General features: G+C 44.8%; 1 protein-coding gene across 2 annotated transcripts; it reads left to right on the top strand.

The window, feature by feature from the left end:
• The first annotated feature begins 500 nt into the window (after positions 1-500).
• Positions 501-18,721, top strand: nup160 (nucleoporin 160). 2 transcript variants are annotated; one of them, XM_060928526.1, is made up of 36 exons: positions 525-624; positions 1,393-1,419; positions 1,553-1,661; positions 2,941-3,151; positions 3,444-3,654; positions 3,793-3,868; positions 4,069-4,183; positions 4,444-4,683; positions 4,761-4,858; positions 4,944-5,028; positions 5,470-5,538; positions 5,667-5,750; positions 6,127-6,297; positions 6,614-6,713; positions 6,831-6,996; positions 7,157-7,284; positions 8,814-8,974; positions 9,062-9,198; positions 9,292-9,362; positions 9,480-9,642; positions 9,731-9,800; positions 10,063-10,161; positions 10,290-10,412; positions 10,495-10,590; positions 10,692-10,786; positions 11,890-11,986; positions 12,174-12,279; positions 13,180-13,340; positions 13,705-13,765; positions 14,082-14,192; positions 14,318-14,441; positions 15,308-15,409; positions 15,500-15,641; positions 15,872-15,997; positions 16,980-17,081; positions 18,549-18,721. In XM_060928526.1, exons 1-36 carry the CDS (start codon positions 534-536, stop codon positions 18,633-18,635), a joined length of 4,215 nt encoding a protein of 1,404 aa, XP_060784509.1. In that variant the 5' UTR covers positions 525-533; the 3' UTR covers positions 18,636-18,721. The 2 variants fall into 2 exon arrangements, with proteins under 2 accessions (XP_060784508.1, XP_060784509.1); XM_060928525.1 differs by lacking the exon at positions 1,393-1,419 and having other exon boundaries at positions 501-624.
• Positions 18,722-18,762: the final 41 nt, after the last annotated feature.

Here is an 18,762-nt window from a genome sequence, read left to right as displayed (position 1 = left end):
GTGTAACCTCCTCTGTCCTGAAGACATCAGAAAACCGAAACTCACAGCTTCACCTCTGACTGATACACAGCGCTCACACTGGAGACTCCTTCCAGAGACGATACACTAATGTTTCCTTACTTTAAAGAAATATTCATCATATCAAATTATGTTTAAGAAAATGTGCACGTAGGTCGTCTCCCCTGTATTAAAACTGAAATGGAACTTAAAATGTATTAAACATAATATTATGTGGCACAGCAACTTCATAAACACTGTAATCACATGATGAAATCATTGCATCATTTTAGATGTAGTTTTATAGTATTTAAGCACTGTTTGTCTTTGGGAGAGCTGTATAAAATTATTTTTGTTACTATCTAATTTTCCAATAATCCATTTTTACAAAGTAAAGAAACTAAAACGGCATAAAATGAATACAAAAATACAAGTGCTGTACCAAAAGGGGGCGACAGAGAGCGCAACACGCTCCTGTTCGTTTTTAACTTGACGCCTTCGAAATGCGTCACATCCGGTGTTTTGGCGCGCGGAAAATGGCGGCTGCCTTAGAAAGGAGCTTTATAGAGATCTGCGGGTTTGAAAGGGAGACAGTTTCTCGGTTTCGGGATCTCACCATTAATCTGGGTAAAAATAAAAGCGCCTCATTTTCTTTGTTATAACACTATTCTTTTCGTTTTAATAATAAAATTATATTTTATACAAACAGCAAAACCGAAAGCGGCGCGTGCGCAGCACTGAGGAGGCGAAGATGACGCCAGTTAGCCGCTTGGCTAATTCCTGAAGCAGTTTAACTCTTTATTTCTATCCTGATTGTAATCTCTGTTTAACTATACAGGCGTGAATATAAATATTTTTTATTGTCTGCTTTTAATGGTCTGTTTGGTGTCGTTATTTTTGTTAAGTTTGTTATTCTTGTGGCAGCGCACTATTTTACCTCAGAGCTGCAAGTTGGCCATAAACTGCTGTCCGAGCGCGGTGTTTGTGCCTCACGCCGCTCCCACTGCGCGCCTCCAGCATGAGGAGCCTGACTGAGGCCCTGCTAAAATGTTGGCACCCTCTCTGCCGTGCCCCTCAGTGGGGCAATGAGCCAAAAAGCAGCTGGTTTATAATAAAACTCCCTCCAGCACTGGCGCAGGCAGGCGGTGTGATTGTACAGAGCTACAGCTGAGATGTACTCGGACCTGATATCATCACCGCGCTGTCTGTAAACCTCTGTGTTAGAAATGAATCATTCGACTCTTTTTAATTCAATATTGAGAGTCGACTCGTTTTGTATACGACACATTTAGGTTTTTGTAAGCAGTGTGATTACGGGTTTAGTGTAATTTAATGAAAATGTTCTCCTGGAATGAGAGGAATCTTTCTTTTTGTGAATTGTCTTGTCTGGTTTAGAAAATAGGGAAATGAGCCCTTTGAGAGGTGAGTCAAATAATCTAACTTGGTCAGAAGAACCGAAATTCCCATTACTAATGTGTTTGAATAAGTCTAGAGACAAGAAAGTGTGTGTGTGTTTATTGTAACTGGACAGTGTGTTGATGTGGTGTTGGTGCAGGTGTGAGTACGTTCCCTGGTGGCGGGAGGCTCGCGGACAGTGCTGGGGCATTCTCTTATGAGGAGAGCGGAAAACTGCTGTCTCTCACCAGCAACAGGTTCATCCACTGGTGAGTTCTGTAAGGAATAAAACCCTCGGGGGAAAATGATTAATGCTGAGACAGGCCGACACAAAGCAGGGATTCCCTTATCACCCTGGAGTTAATTAAATCTCATCTCATTATCTGTAGCCGCTTTATCCTGTTCTACAGGGTCGCAGGCGGGCTGGATCCTATCCCAGCTGACTACAGGCGAAAAGCGGGGTACACCCTGGACAAGTCGCCAGGTCATCACAGGGCTGACACACAGACAACCATTCACACTCACATTCACACCTACAGTCAATTTATGCTGCTTTTCCACTACCAACACAGCTGAGTTGGGCTGAGCCGTGCCGTGCTGAGTTGGGCCTGAGTCGGGCTGAGCGGGGCTGTTGGAGTTGCATTTCGACTACAACCGCGCTGAACCGTGCTGGCTGGAAGTGGGTGGACACATTGGGTGGAGTTAGCGAAAGTGGGTGGACGTCACGTGATGTCGTTAGGCGGCGCAAACAGTGACATCAATGACCTTTTAAGCGGTAGTCTCACGACCCGGATAGTAAACAATAAACATGGAGTCGTTAGTGTTGCTGGTCTTGGTGCTGTGGCTTGTTGTCACCGACAACGCCAACAGATACTGGCAAGAGCGTATAGATGAGGCGAGGCGCATAAGGCTTCAGAAATTCTCATAATTCGTAATTCTTCTTCCGGGTTTACAGTGTTTACAGATCCCAGCGTGCTCGCAGGGCGTGTGTGGGCATGTGAGGACACTCCTCCTCACCAATCAGTGCACAGGGGAGTGTCTCCTCACGCCCCTAGCCCCACTCGGCTCGGTTTGGCTCGCTTCAGCCCCACTCCAAAACCGTGCGAGTTTTGGGTGCTGAGTAGGGCTGAAGCGAGCTGAGTCGTGCTGCTCTGAGGTAGTCGAAACGTGAGCCGTGTCGGGCTGAAGTGAGCTGAAAAAGGGTAGTGGAAAAGGGCCATTAGAGTCACCAGTTAACCTAACCTGCATGTCTTTGGACTGTGGGGGAAACCGGAGCACCCGGAGGAAACCCACGCGGACACGGGGAGAACATGCAAACTCCACACAGAAAGGCCCTCGCCGGCCACGGGGCTCGAACCCGGACCTTCTTGCTGTGAGGTGACAGCGCTAACCACTACACCACCGTGCCGCCCGAGTTAATTAAATGAAGTTGAATAATTAAGTCCTGTTATAACACTTGTTTTAATTTAGCTGCTGTTATAAAAAATTAACCAACATCCTTTGACCAATCAGAGTCCAGAACTCAACAGTACCATGGTGTATGTTCAGGTCCACATCAGGAGACACGGTTCAGCTGGTGGAACAGTCTCTGGACGCGAACCTTTTGAACAACTCTCTCCGTCTGAAGATCCTAAACTGCAGTGTGCTTCCTGGAGGCGTTCACATCCATGAGACGCTCAACAATGTCATCGTCCTCATCGTCACCAACCAATCAGTGCACAGGATGGTGCTACCCCACCCCACACGCATGTACCGCAGCGTGAGTGTGTCACTGTTCACTCATACACACCTGCATTCTGGAAAGGGTTTATTTTACTTTCAGGTGTAGATAATTTGTTCTTGAGCATTTGCAATGAGTGGAGAAAGAAGAAAAAACTCATGCTTGTGACAGTCAGTGAACGTTTGAAGTTAAAACCATGTATTGAAACTTTTTTTATTTTTAGCCTCTATGGTGTCAATTATGTGAGTCATATTGAACCTGTTACTGTATATATTGTTTGTGTATAGTGACTGTAGAGTGTGTGTGTGTGTGTGTGTGTGTGTGTGTGTAGGAGCTGGTGGCTGAGCTGCAGATGCAGAGTGTGTTCACCGACGTGGGGAAGGTGTGTGTTCAGGACGCTGTTCACTCCTTCACTCTGTCGTTCACACAGAACCTGGTCACATCATCTGCCTGGCTGAACACACACGGCCATGCCCATTTTGCTTTGGCCACTCCTGCTGGTGGCATCACCATAGTTACCTTACCTCCTCATGATGAGCAGGGTAACATGAGCACTCTGATGGAGTTTTAATAACAAAAACAATTAATGATCTAATGAATTATTGCTATAAATGAATAATAATTAGCTTATAGTGAGCTTTTAGAGTGGACTGTGTGTGTGTGTGTGTGTGTGTGTGTAGGTTCATTGTCAGTGATGGAGTTAAAGCAGAGCTCAGTGATGCAGAGATTAGCAGGCTGGGTCCCCAGTGCCATCAGGTGAGTGATGAAGACTTCCTCCTCGTTCTCACTGGACAAAAGTGTGTGCTTCAATCTCAATTTATTTATGAAGCCAAAATTAATTAATTATTTTACCATTAATTATAATTCATATTTATTTGTTTACTGTGCCGTTGTGAATGAAGGGTCGTCTTCAGCATGTTTTTATTAAAGTGTGTGTGTGTGTGTGTGTGTGTTAGAGGGGACCAAAGCCCGTGTGACCTGGCAGTCAGTTTAGCCGTGTGGCCGATGGAGGACGACACCTTCATCTTTGCTCTGTGTCAGGATCATAAACTGCGTGTGTGGTCATATAAGGTGTGTAACAATGTCTGATTCTCAGTGTTAAACCTGACGTGTACAGACAGTGCATTATGGGTAATCTCAGTTGTGGGCAGGATATCAGTGTAGACAATAACGTGAGGTTTAAGTTCTGTTTAAACCAAAAGCTGAAAAGGCATACGGCTATAACAACAAGCATGTTTGTCGTCATTCTGGCCCTGCCCCCTCAGCCCAGTGATTGGCTGAAGGAATTATCACTGTGTTCTGATTAAAAGTAAAATTGTGTGTGTCTGCAGGAGCAGCAGTGCGTGTTGGTGGCAGATATGTTGGACTATGTCCCTGCGGGTCGGGCGGAGCTGAAGAACAGCGCGGGCGTCTCTCACCGTCTGCGTGTGTGTGTGTCCGGCTCTGCAGGTGTGTGTGTGTGTGTTTACATCGCTGCTCTGCACCACAGTCAGTTCTCTGTCCTGCAGCTTGTGTCCAGTAACAACACACGATACAGCCTGGAGCACATCTCTACTATCTACAGCACACAGGTACACATGCGCGCGCGCACACACACAGAGCTAGAGTGTCCTACTGTGTGTAATATATAACTGTGTGTGTGGATCAGGAGACTCTGGTGGACTTTGTTCTAACCTCCACTGATATTTGGGGTCTGTGGGTGGATGATGATAACCAGACCATGGTGAAGTACATCAACTTTGAGCAGTAAGTCTCACACACTACCAACACTCAGATCGGGTTATGAGTTTGTGGGTATGTTGACGTGTGTGTGTGTGTTTTTTTTTTGCAGTAATGCAGCAGGCATGTGGAACCAGGTGTTTGTGCAGCCTGCCCCAGAGGAGGAAGTTCACATTGGGTCTGAGCAGGACCCCAGAGTAAGAACTAGGCCGGCTTTAGAACTGTGTGTGTGTGTGTGTGTGTGTGTGTGTGTGTGTGAGAGAGAGAGAGCGAGCTAGTCATATAAATCTGGAATAGTTGACAGTTACGTAGATATTTTGAACTCTCTAATATTAACTGAAGCCCCGCCTCCTTCCTCCACCTTACATTAGTAATTAGTCTTTTTTTTTTTTTTCCTGATCACAAGATACGCTGATGCAGCGTTCTCGCTTTCTGTCACGGTAAATTGAGAATGAAAATATGAAATATCTATTTTACATGAGACTGGTATATAGTTAAACAGTTAAATAGATTTTTATTAGAGAAGGAAATAATTTCATGCTGCTCTGGTCGTTTGACCACATTTTTTTCACATTTGGGACAACCAGAAATCTGTTCTGTAAATCACAAACTCACTGCTGTTTGTTTCCTCTCTTCAGGAGACGTATTTGGACGTTCTGTTTTCTCCTCTGCGCTTCACTGCTGTTGCCATCGTAAAGGCTCTACAGGTAAACGCACAAACAAGATCAAGATTCCACCCTGATTCATATTCATTCTCTCTCTCTCTCTCTCTCTCTCTCTCTCTCTCTCTGTGTGTGTCTAGATGAAATAAATCACTGGTTTTTGGTTGTTACAGATATACAAACGTGGCACGGAGCGATTCCTCGACTTAACTTGGGAGACACTGAAGAAAGAAGTCAGTCTGGCTGTAGAGAATGAGGTGTGTGTCTCTCTCTCTCTCACACACACATACACACACACACACACCCACTCCATGGCAACAATCCTGTAATGGTGAGGGTTGGTAGGGAATTAGATAAATAAACAGCTAGCTTAGTCAGGTACTGATGAGGAAGTGAGATGTACAACGCTACCTTGTGGCTAAACACAGCTCTACACTGCACACACCACTGTCAGCTCTTATTTAGCAAACAATAACGTTAGGCTAATCTAAAAATCACAGCACGTACACCAAGCTGGTATAAAATTTGACAAGGTTTTAAGTTGGGGGGGACACAATTTATTCTACTGATTATTCCTGCACTGTTGTGCGTGTGTGCATCATTGATAATGTGTGTGTGTGTGTGTGTGTGTAGCTCCAGAGCAGTGTGACAGAGTTTGAGTTCTCTCAGGAGGATTACCGCATGCTGCAGGTGGAGTTTTGGTCCAAGTTCTACGCCTGCTGTCTGCAGTACCAGGAAGCTCTGTCCACCCCTCTCGCCCTGCACGTGGACCAGGCCACAGCTATGGTCTGCCTGCTCAAGAAGGTACCAAATATACTCTTAAGGGGGGGTGATGAGAGAGGCTTCTGAGTGTTGTGGGAAGACACAAGGTGTAATTCTGCTTCATGGCACTTAAACATGTTTATATGGTTCTGTGTTGAAGTGTAGTGCACAAAAGATGAAAGAATCCAACAAATCAGTGTAAGCTGTTCCAATATTAGGCCACGCCCCCTTTTAGTGACCCTGTCAAGTCGAGGCAGAATAATTTGAACTGAGGAATCATTTATACTGATTCTGATGTAATGATTCAAATCAGTCAGTCTGTACAGTGTGTTAGAGCTCATCAATGATGTTTCATCAGGGCTTTGTGTCGTTCCTGTTGCCCTGCTTTGCCGTGGATCACCTGTACCTGTGCTCTGATGAGTACCTGTTCTCCGAGGAGGAAACACCTGTTGCTGATGGTCAGCACTCACACTTAATGACATTATACTTTCATCGCAGTTAAATGCATTGAGGGGAGGGGTTTAGCAATCACATTGCAGTTAGTGTGTGTGTGTGTGTGTGTGTGTGTGTGTTAGAACCGGAGCTGAGTGGGGATGTCCAGCAGCTGGTGCAGTGTTTGCGGTTGGTGAGTGAGTGTTTGCAGGGGGAGATGGTGTGTGTGATGGACAGAGCAGTGGAAATGCTGATGTCTCCAGAGAAAGCTGCAGAACAAGTGCTGGAGAACCTGCTGGCTAATGATAAGTCAGTACTGTACACCCCCCCCCCCCCCCCCCCCCCCCCCCACACACACACACACACATCACCAGCCTCCTTTGCTCACTTCAGCTTTAAAGTGTTATAGTCGACACAAACAAGCTGAGGCTTTTGCTAAGATTGTGTGTGTGTGTGTGTGTTGTTTCAGTGATAATTTGATTTCTGACATCACCAACAAGCTGCAGGATGTACGAAACCCTTTGGCTGCGATGAGCGCCCTGCTCCGAGAGCTTGACCTGGAGGCAGAGTTAGACGCGCCCGACACAGCACCATCACGTACGGGTGAAATCTATCACTCACACACACGCACACATCAGCAGCATTTATTCAGACTGTTTCTCCAACATGCTCTGTTTTTCATTTTGTCACATGACAGGAGTGCGTTGGTCAGTGAGGGCGGGGCTTAAATTACAGTTGGTCATGTGGCGTGCATGAGCCTAAAACTATATTTTTGATTTGTGAGTAGGATTAAAATGTGCAACTAAAAACACTGATGTTTCATAGTTGGGGGGCAAGAAACGAAAAGTCTCTCCATCCCTCAGTCCTGTTGGTAATTGCATCATCACTTTGCATCTCATTTGCATAAAGTTCAACTTGGCTCTGTTGCATTGCTCTCCTACTTCTCACAACACTTCTCTCCAGCTACCTCACCGACAGGCCGCAGTACATCAGGCTGAAGGACATCACGTCTGACACTGTGATTAGCAGCACTGGAGCACCCCAGGGCACGGTGCTGGCCCCTCTTCTCTTCATTCTGTACACCGCAGACTTCTGCTGCAACTCAGAGCTGTGTCACATTCAGAAATTCGCCGATGACACAGCCATCGTTGGGTGTATCAGGGACGACAGAGAGGAGGAGTATAGGAGTCTGGTGAGGGACTTTGCTGTGTGGTGCAAAAGGAACCATCTGCAACTCAACACCTCGAAGACCAAGGAGCTGGTCATTGTCTTTTGGGAGGTCCAGACCAAGGTCATGACCAGTTCTGATCGAGGGAGTCGAGGTGGAGGCTGTGGATTCCTACAAGTACCTCGGTCTGTGGCTGGACAGCAAGCTGGACTGGACTTGCAACACCAATCACTTATACAGGAAGGGACAGAGCAGGCTGTACTTCCTTAGGACGCTGCGGTCCTTTAACATCTGCAGGAAACTCCTGTGGATGTTCTATCAGTCTGTGGTCGCCAGTGTCCTGTTTTACACCGTGGTGTGCAGGGGGGGGGCAGCACATCCAAGAAGGACACATCCAGGCTGGACAAACTGATCAGGCGGGCCGGCTCTGTGGTCGGCATGAAGCTGGACTCTCTGGTGACGTTGGCAGAGAAGAGGACTATGGACAAACTACTGAACATCATGGACGATGCCAGTCACCCTCTGCACACCGTCATCAGCAACCAGAGGAGCCTGTTCAGTGACAGAATGCTCCTTCCCAAGTGCAGGACGAACAGACTCAAAAACTCCTTTATCCCTCACGCCATCAGACTGTACAACTCCTCTCTGGGGGGGAGGAGGGGGAACAGGAGGACAGAGGATGGGAAGGAGCAGCAGCCTAGCCTGACAATAAGCAATACTGGACAACGTGCAATATAAAGTGCAATATCTTCTTCCCCCCCCCATTCTTTTTATATTTGTATATGTAAATACTTAATTTAATTTATCTAGAAGTTTTTCTCTATTTCTTTTCTCTGTTTATCTGTAATGATGCTGCTGGAATCTTAATTTCCCTGAGGGAGCCCGCCCAAAGGGATCAATAAAGTTCTATCTAATCTAATCTAATCTAACAATCCTACTGTTACTGTGTGTTCTTCAGGCCAGTCTCTGAGCGTGCGTCTCAGTCTGTCTCAGCTGTACAGCAGCAGTATAGCTGTGAGCGTTGTGTGTCAGGCGGTGTGTCACATGACCATGACTCGAGCACTGATCTGCAGAGACCTGCTCATCCTGCAACACCTGTACCTGCATCTCGGAGACAGTGTGAGTCTCTACAGAGTGATGACCTGTTAGGTGAAATGGAAATGGGCATAAGTAAAGTGTGTGTGTGTGTGTGTGTGTGAGAGATAGGTGCTCCTGGCAGGCAGTGCTCAGTGTCTACAGTTGCAACAGGATCTGATCCCACGCTGTTCACACCTGCTGTGCTGTTATCACCTGCTCAAACAACTCAGCCAGACCCTTGCCTCACCTGTACCACTCGACACACTGTACGTACACGCGCGCGCGCGCGCACGCATGCTGCACATGTATGACCTGATCTGCAAAACTAACCACATGCACATACGCGCTCTGTGTTTCAGAGATGCTAACCTGCAGCACCTGTCTGTATTGAAGCTGTCTGATTCCACAGCAGTCATGGCTAACAGATCAGGTATGACTCAGGGGTCAGGAGTGTGTGTGTGTGTGTGTGTGTGTGAGACAGTGTATATAAAGGTAATGCATTCAGAATGTATTAATATTTGGTAACCTGTGTGTGTGTGTGTGTCAGTGTTGAGTCCTCAGACGGTGGTGGAGCTGTTCTATCAGAATGTGGCTCATAAATCCATTGTGCCGCAGCTGTTTGGCCAGAGGGAGGCACCAGAGAGTCACATCACCAGCCTTCACTGGAACCAGCTCATCTCCAGTGTGGTGCACCTACTGACTCAGTTATTGTATCCTTTGTGTGTGTGTGTGTGTGTGTGTGTATTACACACACAGTGCTTGAGTGTGTTTAAGGCCTTACATCATCACTATGATCAGGTGGCCCAGTAACCCCAACTTCCTGTTCCCTGAGTGCATGATGGGAAACTGCCAGTACACACAGCTCCAGGTGAGCTACTGCTGTGTGTGCACGCGCGTGCTCTTGCCTTTAGCGTGTTACTACTATTATCTGCATGGGTTATTTGCATTTGTACTGAATCTCGCACACACCCCACACTTCTACAGGTGTGAAAAGTGCCTTTGTGTTTGTTTACTGTTCCCCAAACTTAAATGTGTTAATGAAATATTTTCTGTCAGCTGCCCAAAATCAATATGATACAACCAGAACACGAGTTATGTCCTGTCTCACAATTGTGCGCGTGTGTTTGCAGGAGTATGTGCGTCTGATTGGGCCGTGGTGCCAGGCTAACGTGGGGTCGTGTCGGTTTGTCCTGGGTCAGGCGTACTTGGCCTGTGGTGAAGGACAGAAGGTAAAACAGAGAACGGTCACATCAATCCGAGAAAACAATTCTTACCTCATCAGACACCAACAGGTGGAGCTTTACCCCTCTTGTAAAGTCTTTCAGTTACAGCTTTCATGCGTTTTATCCAATTGTAGGCGCTGCAGTGTTTCCAGGAGGCAGCACCAGAGGTGGAGAAGGAGGAGTTTCTGATGAGATTGACAGGCTCGGAGGAGGACGAGGCAGGGACGACAGCACCACGATTACTCTATTACAACAAGGTATACATGTGCGCACACAGGTTTGACATTGTATTATTGTTGATATTGATGCTAATGGGGTGTGGGGTTGTTTTTTTTTCAGGTCCTAAGACTCCTGGAGGATGTTGGGTTGCCAGATCTTGTGATTCAGCTGGCCACGCTTGCTGTGTCTGAAGCTGTGAATGACCAGCGCAGTCAGGTACAGAAACTCTGCACGCTGTTTACACTTCAGCTTCCTACCTTTGATTTTTGTACTAACCTTCATGTTACTGTTCATATTTGTAACACAAACGCACACAGGCAGCTCTGTGGACACGTATTTTTAAACACCATCTGGATCTTGGACACAATAGGGAAGCGTATGAAGCTCTGACCCAGAATCCTGATCCCAGCAGGTACACACACACACGGAGAATAATGCTCTAGTTGAGAGAAGGATCCTTTACAGCCCTTTTCACAGCACTGTGCGTTTTCTTTGTCTGATAAAACATGTATGATTTGTTGTGCATGGTGTCAGTAAGCTGTAAAATAATTTTTTTTTAATGAAATTAACAATTTTATATCACAGACCACTGAAAATGGTCAGTCAAGTATTTTCAAAGATAAATCTGCCATTTTAATCGTTGAGAGAGAAAGTGCTGTTACTTAATGGGGAACTGAAGTCATTTTTAAACTTGCTTTATTTCTTAATTAACGTGTTATTCAATTATGTTTTAGTAACCTTATATCGTGACTCGTATTGGCAACTAATTGCAATTAAATATTATACTTATCGGCCTGTTCGGTTTTAGCTGTGTTGAATTTAGTTCGTTTGGTCCACGGCAGGCGTCGCTTATCCGCGCGATCTTCACGAGACTTGTGCGAGACTTCGAAACGTGACGTGTCAGCCAGGTGTCAGTGCCGCCATTTTGAAAACTGTTTTCCAAATGAAATATTGCACAAAAACGAGTTTAAATGACGATTACTGACGACTTTTTTCAAACTTTCCTGATTGTTATTAAAACTTCCGGCTTGATTACGTCAGCATTCGAAAGAGGGCGCGCGCGTCTTTTGACAACGTTGGCAGATGTTGGTGACTTTGATTTCTGCTGTACGTTTTACTTCCGTCCTACGATGTCTCGCAAAGGTCTCAACGAATCTCGTTTACGGCCATCGCTTTGACATATGGACTGATATATTACGGAGCATATTTCAAACACTCATAACTTGCTATAGCAGCAACAAAATAGCGATCAAAATGCATTCCGATATTTAATAAAATTAGGTAAATAGAATTTTGATGATAAATTTGCCTTCAGTTCCCCTTTAATGATGAATTCCCTCAGTAAGTGAAGGACCTTAGGTTCATGGTCATGTGATTTATAACAGACCAATTAAAAAAGTCATTTCAAAAACATCTAAAAATGATAGAATGTGACTTGGTTTTAAAAATGACACTGGTGTTTAGAATCTCCATGTGGGAGTTGTAAGACTGTAGAAGGTGTGTGTGTGTGTGTAGGCAGTTGGACTGTCTCCGGCAGCTGGTGGTGGTCCTGTGCGAGCGCGCTCAACTACAAGATCTCATCCAGTTCCCTTACATCAACCTGCATGAGGAGGTCAACACACACACTTTTATTTTATTTTTTACAGGGAAGAGTAAGCTGGGTGGTCTAATGCTAGTTAAAAGTAACCATGGCAACAGATTCTGTTTAAAAACATTAAGATGGCTGAACATTAAATAAGTTTCACTATGAGTCAGAGAGCTAACTCTGATTTGCATGAGGAATGTGTGTGTGTGTGTAGGTGGTGGCGATTATCGAGTCTCGTGCCCGTGCTGTTGATCTGATGACCCATAATTACTACGAGCTGCTCTACGCCTTCCACATTAACCGCCACAACTACAGGAAAGGTAACACTGTCTACACCTATCCTTTACTGCAGTTCAGAATGTATCCAGTAGGGGGTGATGGTGTGTTAAAACACTCATGTCTAACATACTGAGTAGAAAAAGTGTAATGAACACATGATCAAGTATTAAAATTCTTTGTCCCAGAGTCTGGATTTTATATTTTTATATTACATTTGTGGACAAATCACAGTGCAGCATGTAAGACATCATTAGTGTAAGGACTGTGGGCGCGTGCCCACACACACACACCTTTGTGGGAATTTGAGAGAAATAAAAACACTGTTATCTCAGGGTCTTTTCTCACCAATTGTCCAAAATTAGAGGAGCTCTAGGGAAGCTTCCACACCTATTGTTCCAGTTGCGGAGTCTGAATCAGAGCAAAATTGATCCTCATGGTTTTTGCTCTTTGGTTTATTCAATTAAACTAAGTAAAGGGCAAAAAAGCTTTGGCTGTGGGGTGTGTAGGCCTGAAAATGCATTCATAAAACTCTTGTTCATTGGTCAGAAATATGATTTGGGGAGGTAACCAAACCATTGCATCATTTAAAAAAAAAAAAACACTGTAGCGTGCAGAACGCGGAGTGGCGCTTTAATGTTACGAGATAATTATAGAAATCTCGGCTTCTCATCTACAGAAAAATGTCACCTGCAGCCCAGAACACACGGCATGTTTACCTCACGTCCTGTATTTGGGTCGATTCAGGATCGAATGCCGTTGAACGGTGCAAGAGATGTTTTGGTTGTTTTGGTCCATCCCGGAGTTGGATTGTTGTCGGTTTTTACCTGCGCTAATGAAACACAGCAGGGTTTGATTCAGATGGACTTAAACACCATGTACATGCCATCACTCTAGGAGATGGCTGTTGATATGGTGTGTGTGTGTGTGTGTGTGTGTTCCAGCCGGTACAGTGATGTTTGAGTACGGGATGCGTCTGGGTCGTGAGGTTCGGACTCTGAGGGGTCTGCAGAAGCAGGTGAACTGTTACCTGTCTGCTCTGAACTGTCTGCGTCTGATCCGGCCGGAATACGCCTGGATCATCCAGCCTTCATCTGGACCTGCTGTGAGATTCCATCACTCTCTCTCACACAATGTTTTTAAGAGTATTCTATATTGTGACCTGGTTTTAACGTGATCTGTCGCTATGTCCAAGTTTACAAACTACGTGGGTCTTAATGTAGCTTTGGATTCTGAAATTAAACTTGTAGATTCACTAGAGTGAAATTTTCATTTAAACAAAATGGCATCCTGATTCCATATACAGAATAAAAGCACGGATGGGAGGCATTAAATTGTCTTCGTTTTGTCTCTGCGTGATCTCACATTGACGTCCTCCTTTTATATAACGCTGGGTTGAAGTGACTTTATGTATATTTGGCTTTAAACTACATTAGTATTTATTTTATCTTCCTGTCTGTGTTTCTCAGTGTGAGAGGCCGGGCACGTCACCAAAGCGCAGTCATGATGGAGATTTGGCTCCGCCTCCAGGTTAAAAAAAAAAATCCTTTTTTTATGTCAGTGCTGTACACTGAACATTACAACCTTTTTTTTATTCATTTAATCTCTAGGGTGTGCTGGATGTTCTCATTCCTTACAGTAAATAGAGGTATATAAATAAAATAATCAAATCTGTATGAGCTGTGATCATTATCACACTTTTTTTTTGGGGGGGGGGGGCATTGTTGTCATGGCAACCAGACATGCATCTACACTACATAGGGTACTACATGGGTGTGTAAATCCTAGGCATCCTACAGTCAGATTAAATACAGTGTGTGTGTTGTTTTGGGGTGTGCGTGCGCAGTGAGTCGTCAGATAGAAATCCTGGAGCTGAAGGATCTGGAAAAGGAGTACGTTCTCGCACGATGTCGTCTCACACTTGCGCAGCAGGACCCATCTTCGGCTGCTATAGCAGGTACAACACACACACACACACACACACACACACACACACCTTACCTGCATATATATGCCACATTTCATAAGAAAATGATCTTTACTAAAGCATCTCTGATTTTGTGTGTGTGTGTGTGAGAACAGGCAGTGCGTCGGCGGTGGAGATGGTGTCTCTGTTGGTGCAGGCCGGACTGTTCGACACGGCGTTGTTATTGTGCGAGACATTTAAACTCCCTCTCACTCCTGTCTTCGAGGGACTCACATTTAAGTGAGTGTTATGACAGGCACGTGGTGGAGCCGTGTGTGTAGTGAGAGTGTACGGTTTGCTTCACCTGGCACGTAACGTACATCAAACAACCAGCTTTCACATTTCTCACTTTATTAAAATAGTTCAATATATTTTAAAGTAAAGTCTGTACACTGTAGTAAATCGTGTGCTGTAGGATACATCACCTCGTCTCATCAGAACTGAACGCTGGATGTACGGGACACGCCCACAAGTGATAAGTCACCCAGTAGTGCAAACACAGGCTTAATCAAGCATTTAAAGCACACAAGCCTGTGGGGGAAATAAAGGGAAATGCTTCTCAAAATCTTGGTGGGAAAATAAAAATACAGTAATAGAAAAGCATTTTAATCTCATCTCATTATCTGTAGCCGCTTTATCCTGTTCTACAGGGTCGCAGGCAAGCTGGAGCCTATCCCAGCTGACTACGGGCGAAAGGCGGGGTTCACCCTGGACAAGTCGCCAGGTCATCACAGGGCTGACACATAGACACAGACAACCATTCACACTCACATTCACACCTACGCTCAATTTAGAGTCACCAGTTAACCTAACCTGCATGTCTTTGGACTGTGGGGGAAACCGGAGCGCCCGGAGGAAACCCACGCGGACACGGGGAGAACATGCAAACTCCACACAGAAAGGCCCTCGCCGGCCACGGGGCTCAAACCCGGACCTTCTTGCTGTGAGGCAACAGCGCTAACCACTACACCACCGTGCCGCCCGCATTTTAATCTTATTTATTTATTTATTTATTTGAAAACTCAGTAATGAGGTAATTGTCTGATTACACAGCCAACAGAAACAGATTCAGGACATTAACACACTCCTCCTGTTGTGTGTTTAAGGTGCATTAAGCTGCAGTACGGATCAGAGCAGAGCCAGAACGAGGCATGGAACTGGTTATCAGCCAATCAGCTGCCCAATCTCATCACCACTAAAGAGTCCAGGTGTGTGTGTGTGTTTTTTTTTTTTTTTTCTCCCCTCCTCAGTGTCGGTGTGTGTTTACGTACCTGAACTTGTTCTGTCCTGCTTCACAGTGCAACAGATGAAGCGTGGAGACTTTTGGCCTCTTACCTGGAGAAGCATCAATCCCAGAATGCTCAGCATCATCGGTGTGTCATTAACAGGCTGCTGTCGCATGGTGTACCTGTTCCTGATTGGCTGCTTAATGCATACAAGGTAAAACAAATACACACACACACACACACACACAGCTTAAGTTCTATTTCTTCAGACTTGTGATTTTTTTTTAATAAACTTATAATGTAAACTTCTCATTATTCCAAAATACCTTAAAGTGCTGAATGTTGGACAAGGTTGTCATTATAAATAATTGACAACCTCTTAAACTTCAGAACGTGTTGCATGTTTACACATACCAGGAAGTCACTGTGTGTGTGTGTGTACAGGAAGTGGATGCTGCGTCCCTGCTGCGTCTGTACTTGAACTATGACCTGCTGGATCCAGCCACTGAACTCGTGATGGAATACGTGGATGCTCTGCTGGGGAAAGGGCATCAATATTTTGGAATAGAGGTACACACACACCCCTACCTGATGAATCACTTGTATTCATCAGGTGTGTTGTCTGACCCAAGCAATTCATCATTAAATATATGAGAGACTACAGTCTGAGAACTCTAGTGTCTCATATATTTAAAAAAAAAACCTCCTGCATTAAAATATCCTGATTCACACACTACAGTGCATTTGTGTAGGTCACATGACCATCTGTGGTTGGTAGAAGAGAGCAACTGGACTTGCTTGAAGATTCTTGAAGACGTTTCGCCTCTCATCCTAAAGGCTTCCTCAGTTCTGTCTGACTAATAGGGAGAATCCAGTATTTATCCTCTCATGGATCATCATAGAATCCGAATCAGAATGCTGATGGCTGCATTGTAGGCGGCTGATAAAAGATGTCATAGACACCCACCTCTGTTCAGTGATGGTCGTTCCAGGTTGACAGAAATGAACGATCCTCTCTGGCCAAGATGTCTGCCAGTTTTCTGGAAGTCCTCTCAGAGGGATCTCATCCCAAAGTGCGTAGAAACATATGTGACGAATCTCAGTCATCCAGGTCCATAGTAATCTGTGGTTGGTTGAAGAGAGCAACTGGACTTGCTTGAAGATTCTTGAAAACGTTTCTACGCACTTTGGGATGAGATCCCTCTGAGAGGACTTCCAGAAAACTGGCAGATATCTTGGCCAGAGAGGATCGTTCATTTCTGTCAACCTGGAACGACCATCACTGAACAGAGGTGGGTGTCTATGACATCTTTTATCAGCCGCCTACAATGCAGCCATCAGCATTCTGATTCGGATTCTATGATGATCCATGAGAGGATAAATACCGGATACTCCCTATTAGTCAGACAGAACTGAGGAAGCCTTTAGGATGAGAGGCGAAACGTTTTCAAGCAAGTCCAGTTGCTCTCTTCTACCAACCACAGATTACTATGTACCTGGATGACTGAGATTCGTCATAGATGTCACATGACACTCAATTTTGTGTGTTTAGATGCCGCTCAGTGCGACAGCGCCTCTCGTCTGGCTGCCCTACACATCCATCGACCAGCTGCTGCACAACCTGAGAGAAAGTCAGACTCCGAGCAACTCACAGGTGAGGGACACGCCCATGCAGGAACCTGAATTATGGCTGCTGGGAAAGTGGGCGGAGTTAGTGTTGAGTCAGATGATCTTGCTTGTATCGGTGTTGTGTAGTTTGTCTCAGACCTGCCAGTTTTGCACATTTTGCGTAGCTCTACAGGTGTGGTGTTTGTGTACACTGCTACAAGTTATTACTCCAAAATACACCAGAAACACATCTTCATTCTCTCACACACACACACACACACACACACCATACTGACGACAACGTTTTGTACTTTTGATGTGTTTAATGGCGTTTAAAACCATGCAGCTTGTTACTGAGAAACCGCAAAGTAGCTACGCTGAAAAACTGAACTTTATTTTAATCAGGCAGTAAATTGTTACTTGTTGGTACTTCATTGTGCATGTTAAACACTTAGCTAGCTCACAATGCACAAAAAAAAAAAGCTGTGTGCTGATTAAGTGTATATTACACTACGTTCAGACTGCAACCTGAAACGACCCATATCCGATTTGCTGTGAAATCCGATTTTTTTGTTCGGCCGTTCACATTACCAATTATATGAGACTTGTATGCGATCTCCAATATGAACGGAAAACGACCCAAAAGTGTCCCGCGTGCGCAAATTGACACGTAATAAGCACATCTACGTAATACGTAAACAAAAAAAAGCGCACTCTTCATGTTTGCAAGTAAAGCATGGAGATGAGGCGAGACCTGGCGATGTGGTTTTTGTGGCGGCGGCGGAACTCGCACAATAATCTGATTAATGTGGGCAGCAGACTAATGAGACCGAAGGTGTCAAATTACTGGAAATTTCCAGAACAATCTTATCTTGTAATACAGGATGGTTTAAGTTATAAATCAGTTATAGAAACTGTTTTATTTAAACAGGCTAACAGGTAAACATCCAGGTCCCTACCAAATCCACCATTAGCTTGATCAATTCTATTAAAGTCTATTTAAATTCTGAAAACTGTACAAATGATGTTGTTTTCCACCAAAGAGGCGGGATTAGCCAACGCAGAATAGTGACGTTTGTCTCTTGTTGATGACGTGTAGGTCGCATGAATGCGACCTGTCCGGTCAGACTGCAGTCGCATGTGAAAATATCGGATATGCATCGGATTTAGGACCGCATATCCAAGCGGCCTGGGTCGCATGTGAAAAAATCTGATCTGTGTCGTTCAGATTGTCAATAACAAATCGGATACAGGTCGAATATGGGCAAAAAAGTTGGACATGGGTCGTTTCAGGGTGCAGTCTGAACGTAGTCTTAGAGGGAAATATTAACTTTATTACTCTATATTAATTAGAAATATTTTGCATACTTTTTTTTTTTATTGTGTAAGACCTCTCTGAAAAACACCATGGTGATGAGAGCCTCCTGTATAAAGTTATAAATGGATAAAATTAAGAACTGTGCAGTTTGAGACACATTTCATCATCATGTAACAGAAGTGTGTGTGTGTGTAGGTCTATGAGAAGCTGCGGATGAAGCTGGCAGAGTATCACAGACAGGTGGATCGCAGCGGTAAACACCGACTACAGGTTCCAGCCTGAACACACACACCCACACAACGGACTGTTTCTCTCTCCACCGCTTTGTAAAATTTTATATGCAATTAAAATGTTGGGTTTTGTATGGATGTGATGTTCAGCTGTTTTATTTATTTATTTTTCCTTTCTT

Source organism: Neoarius graeffei, chromosome 8, assembly GCF_027579695.1.
Source record: "Neoarius graeffei isolate fNeoGra1 chromosome 8, fNeoGra1.pri, whole genome shotgun sequence".
Taxonomy (NCBI): Eukaryota; Metazoa; Chordata; class Actinopteri; order Siluriformes; family Ariidae; genus Neoarius; species Neoarius graeffei.
Note: the sequence above shows the minus strand (reverse complement) of the source record. Positions and strands in the feature narration are given on the sequence as shown.

What these genes read in the sequence shown, in the direction of transcription:
- nup160 (XM_060928525.1), top strand. Translation starts at nt 501, where the DNA reads ATGCGTCACATCCGGTGTTTTGGCGCGCGGAAAATGGCGGCTGCCTTA. An exon ending in CAGAATCCTGATCCCAGCAG is followed by an intron (nt 10,787 to 11,889) that starts GTACACACACAC and finishes GTGTGTGTGTAG; the next exon opens with GCAGTTGGACTGTCTCCGGC. An exon ending in AGACTCCGAGCAACTCACAG is followed by an intron (nt 17,082 to 18,548) that starts GTGAGGGACACG and finishes GTGTGTGTGTAG; the next exon opens with GTCTATGAGAAGCTGCGGAT.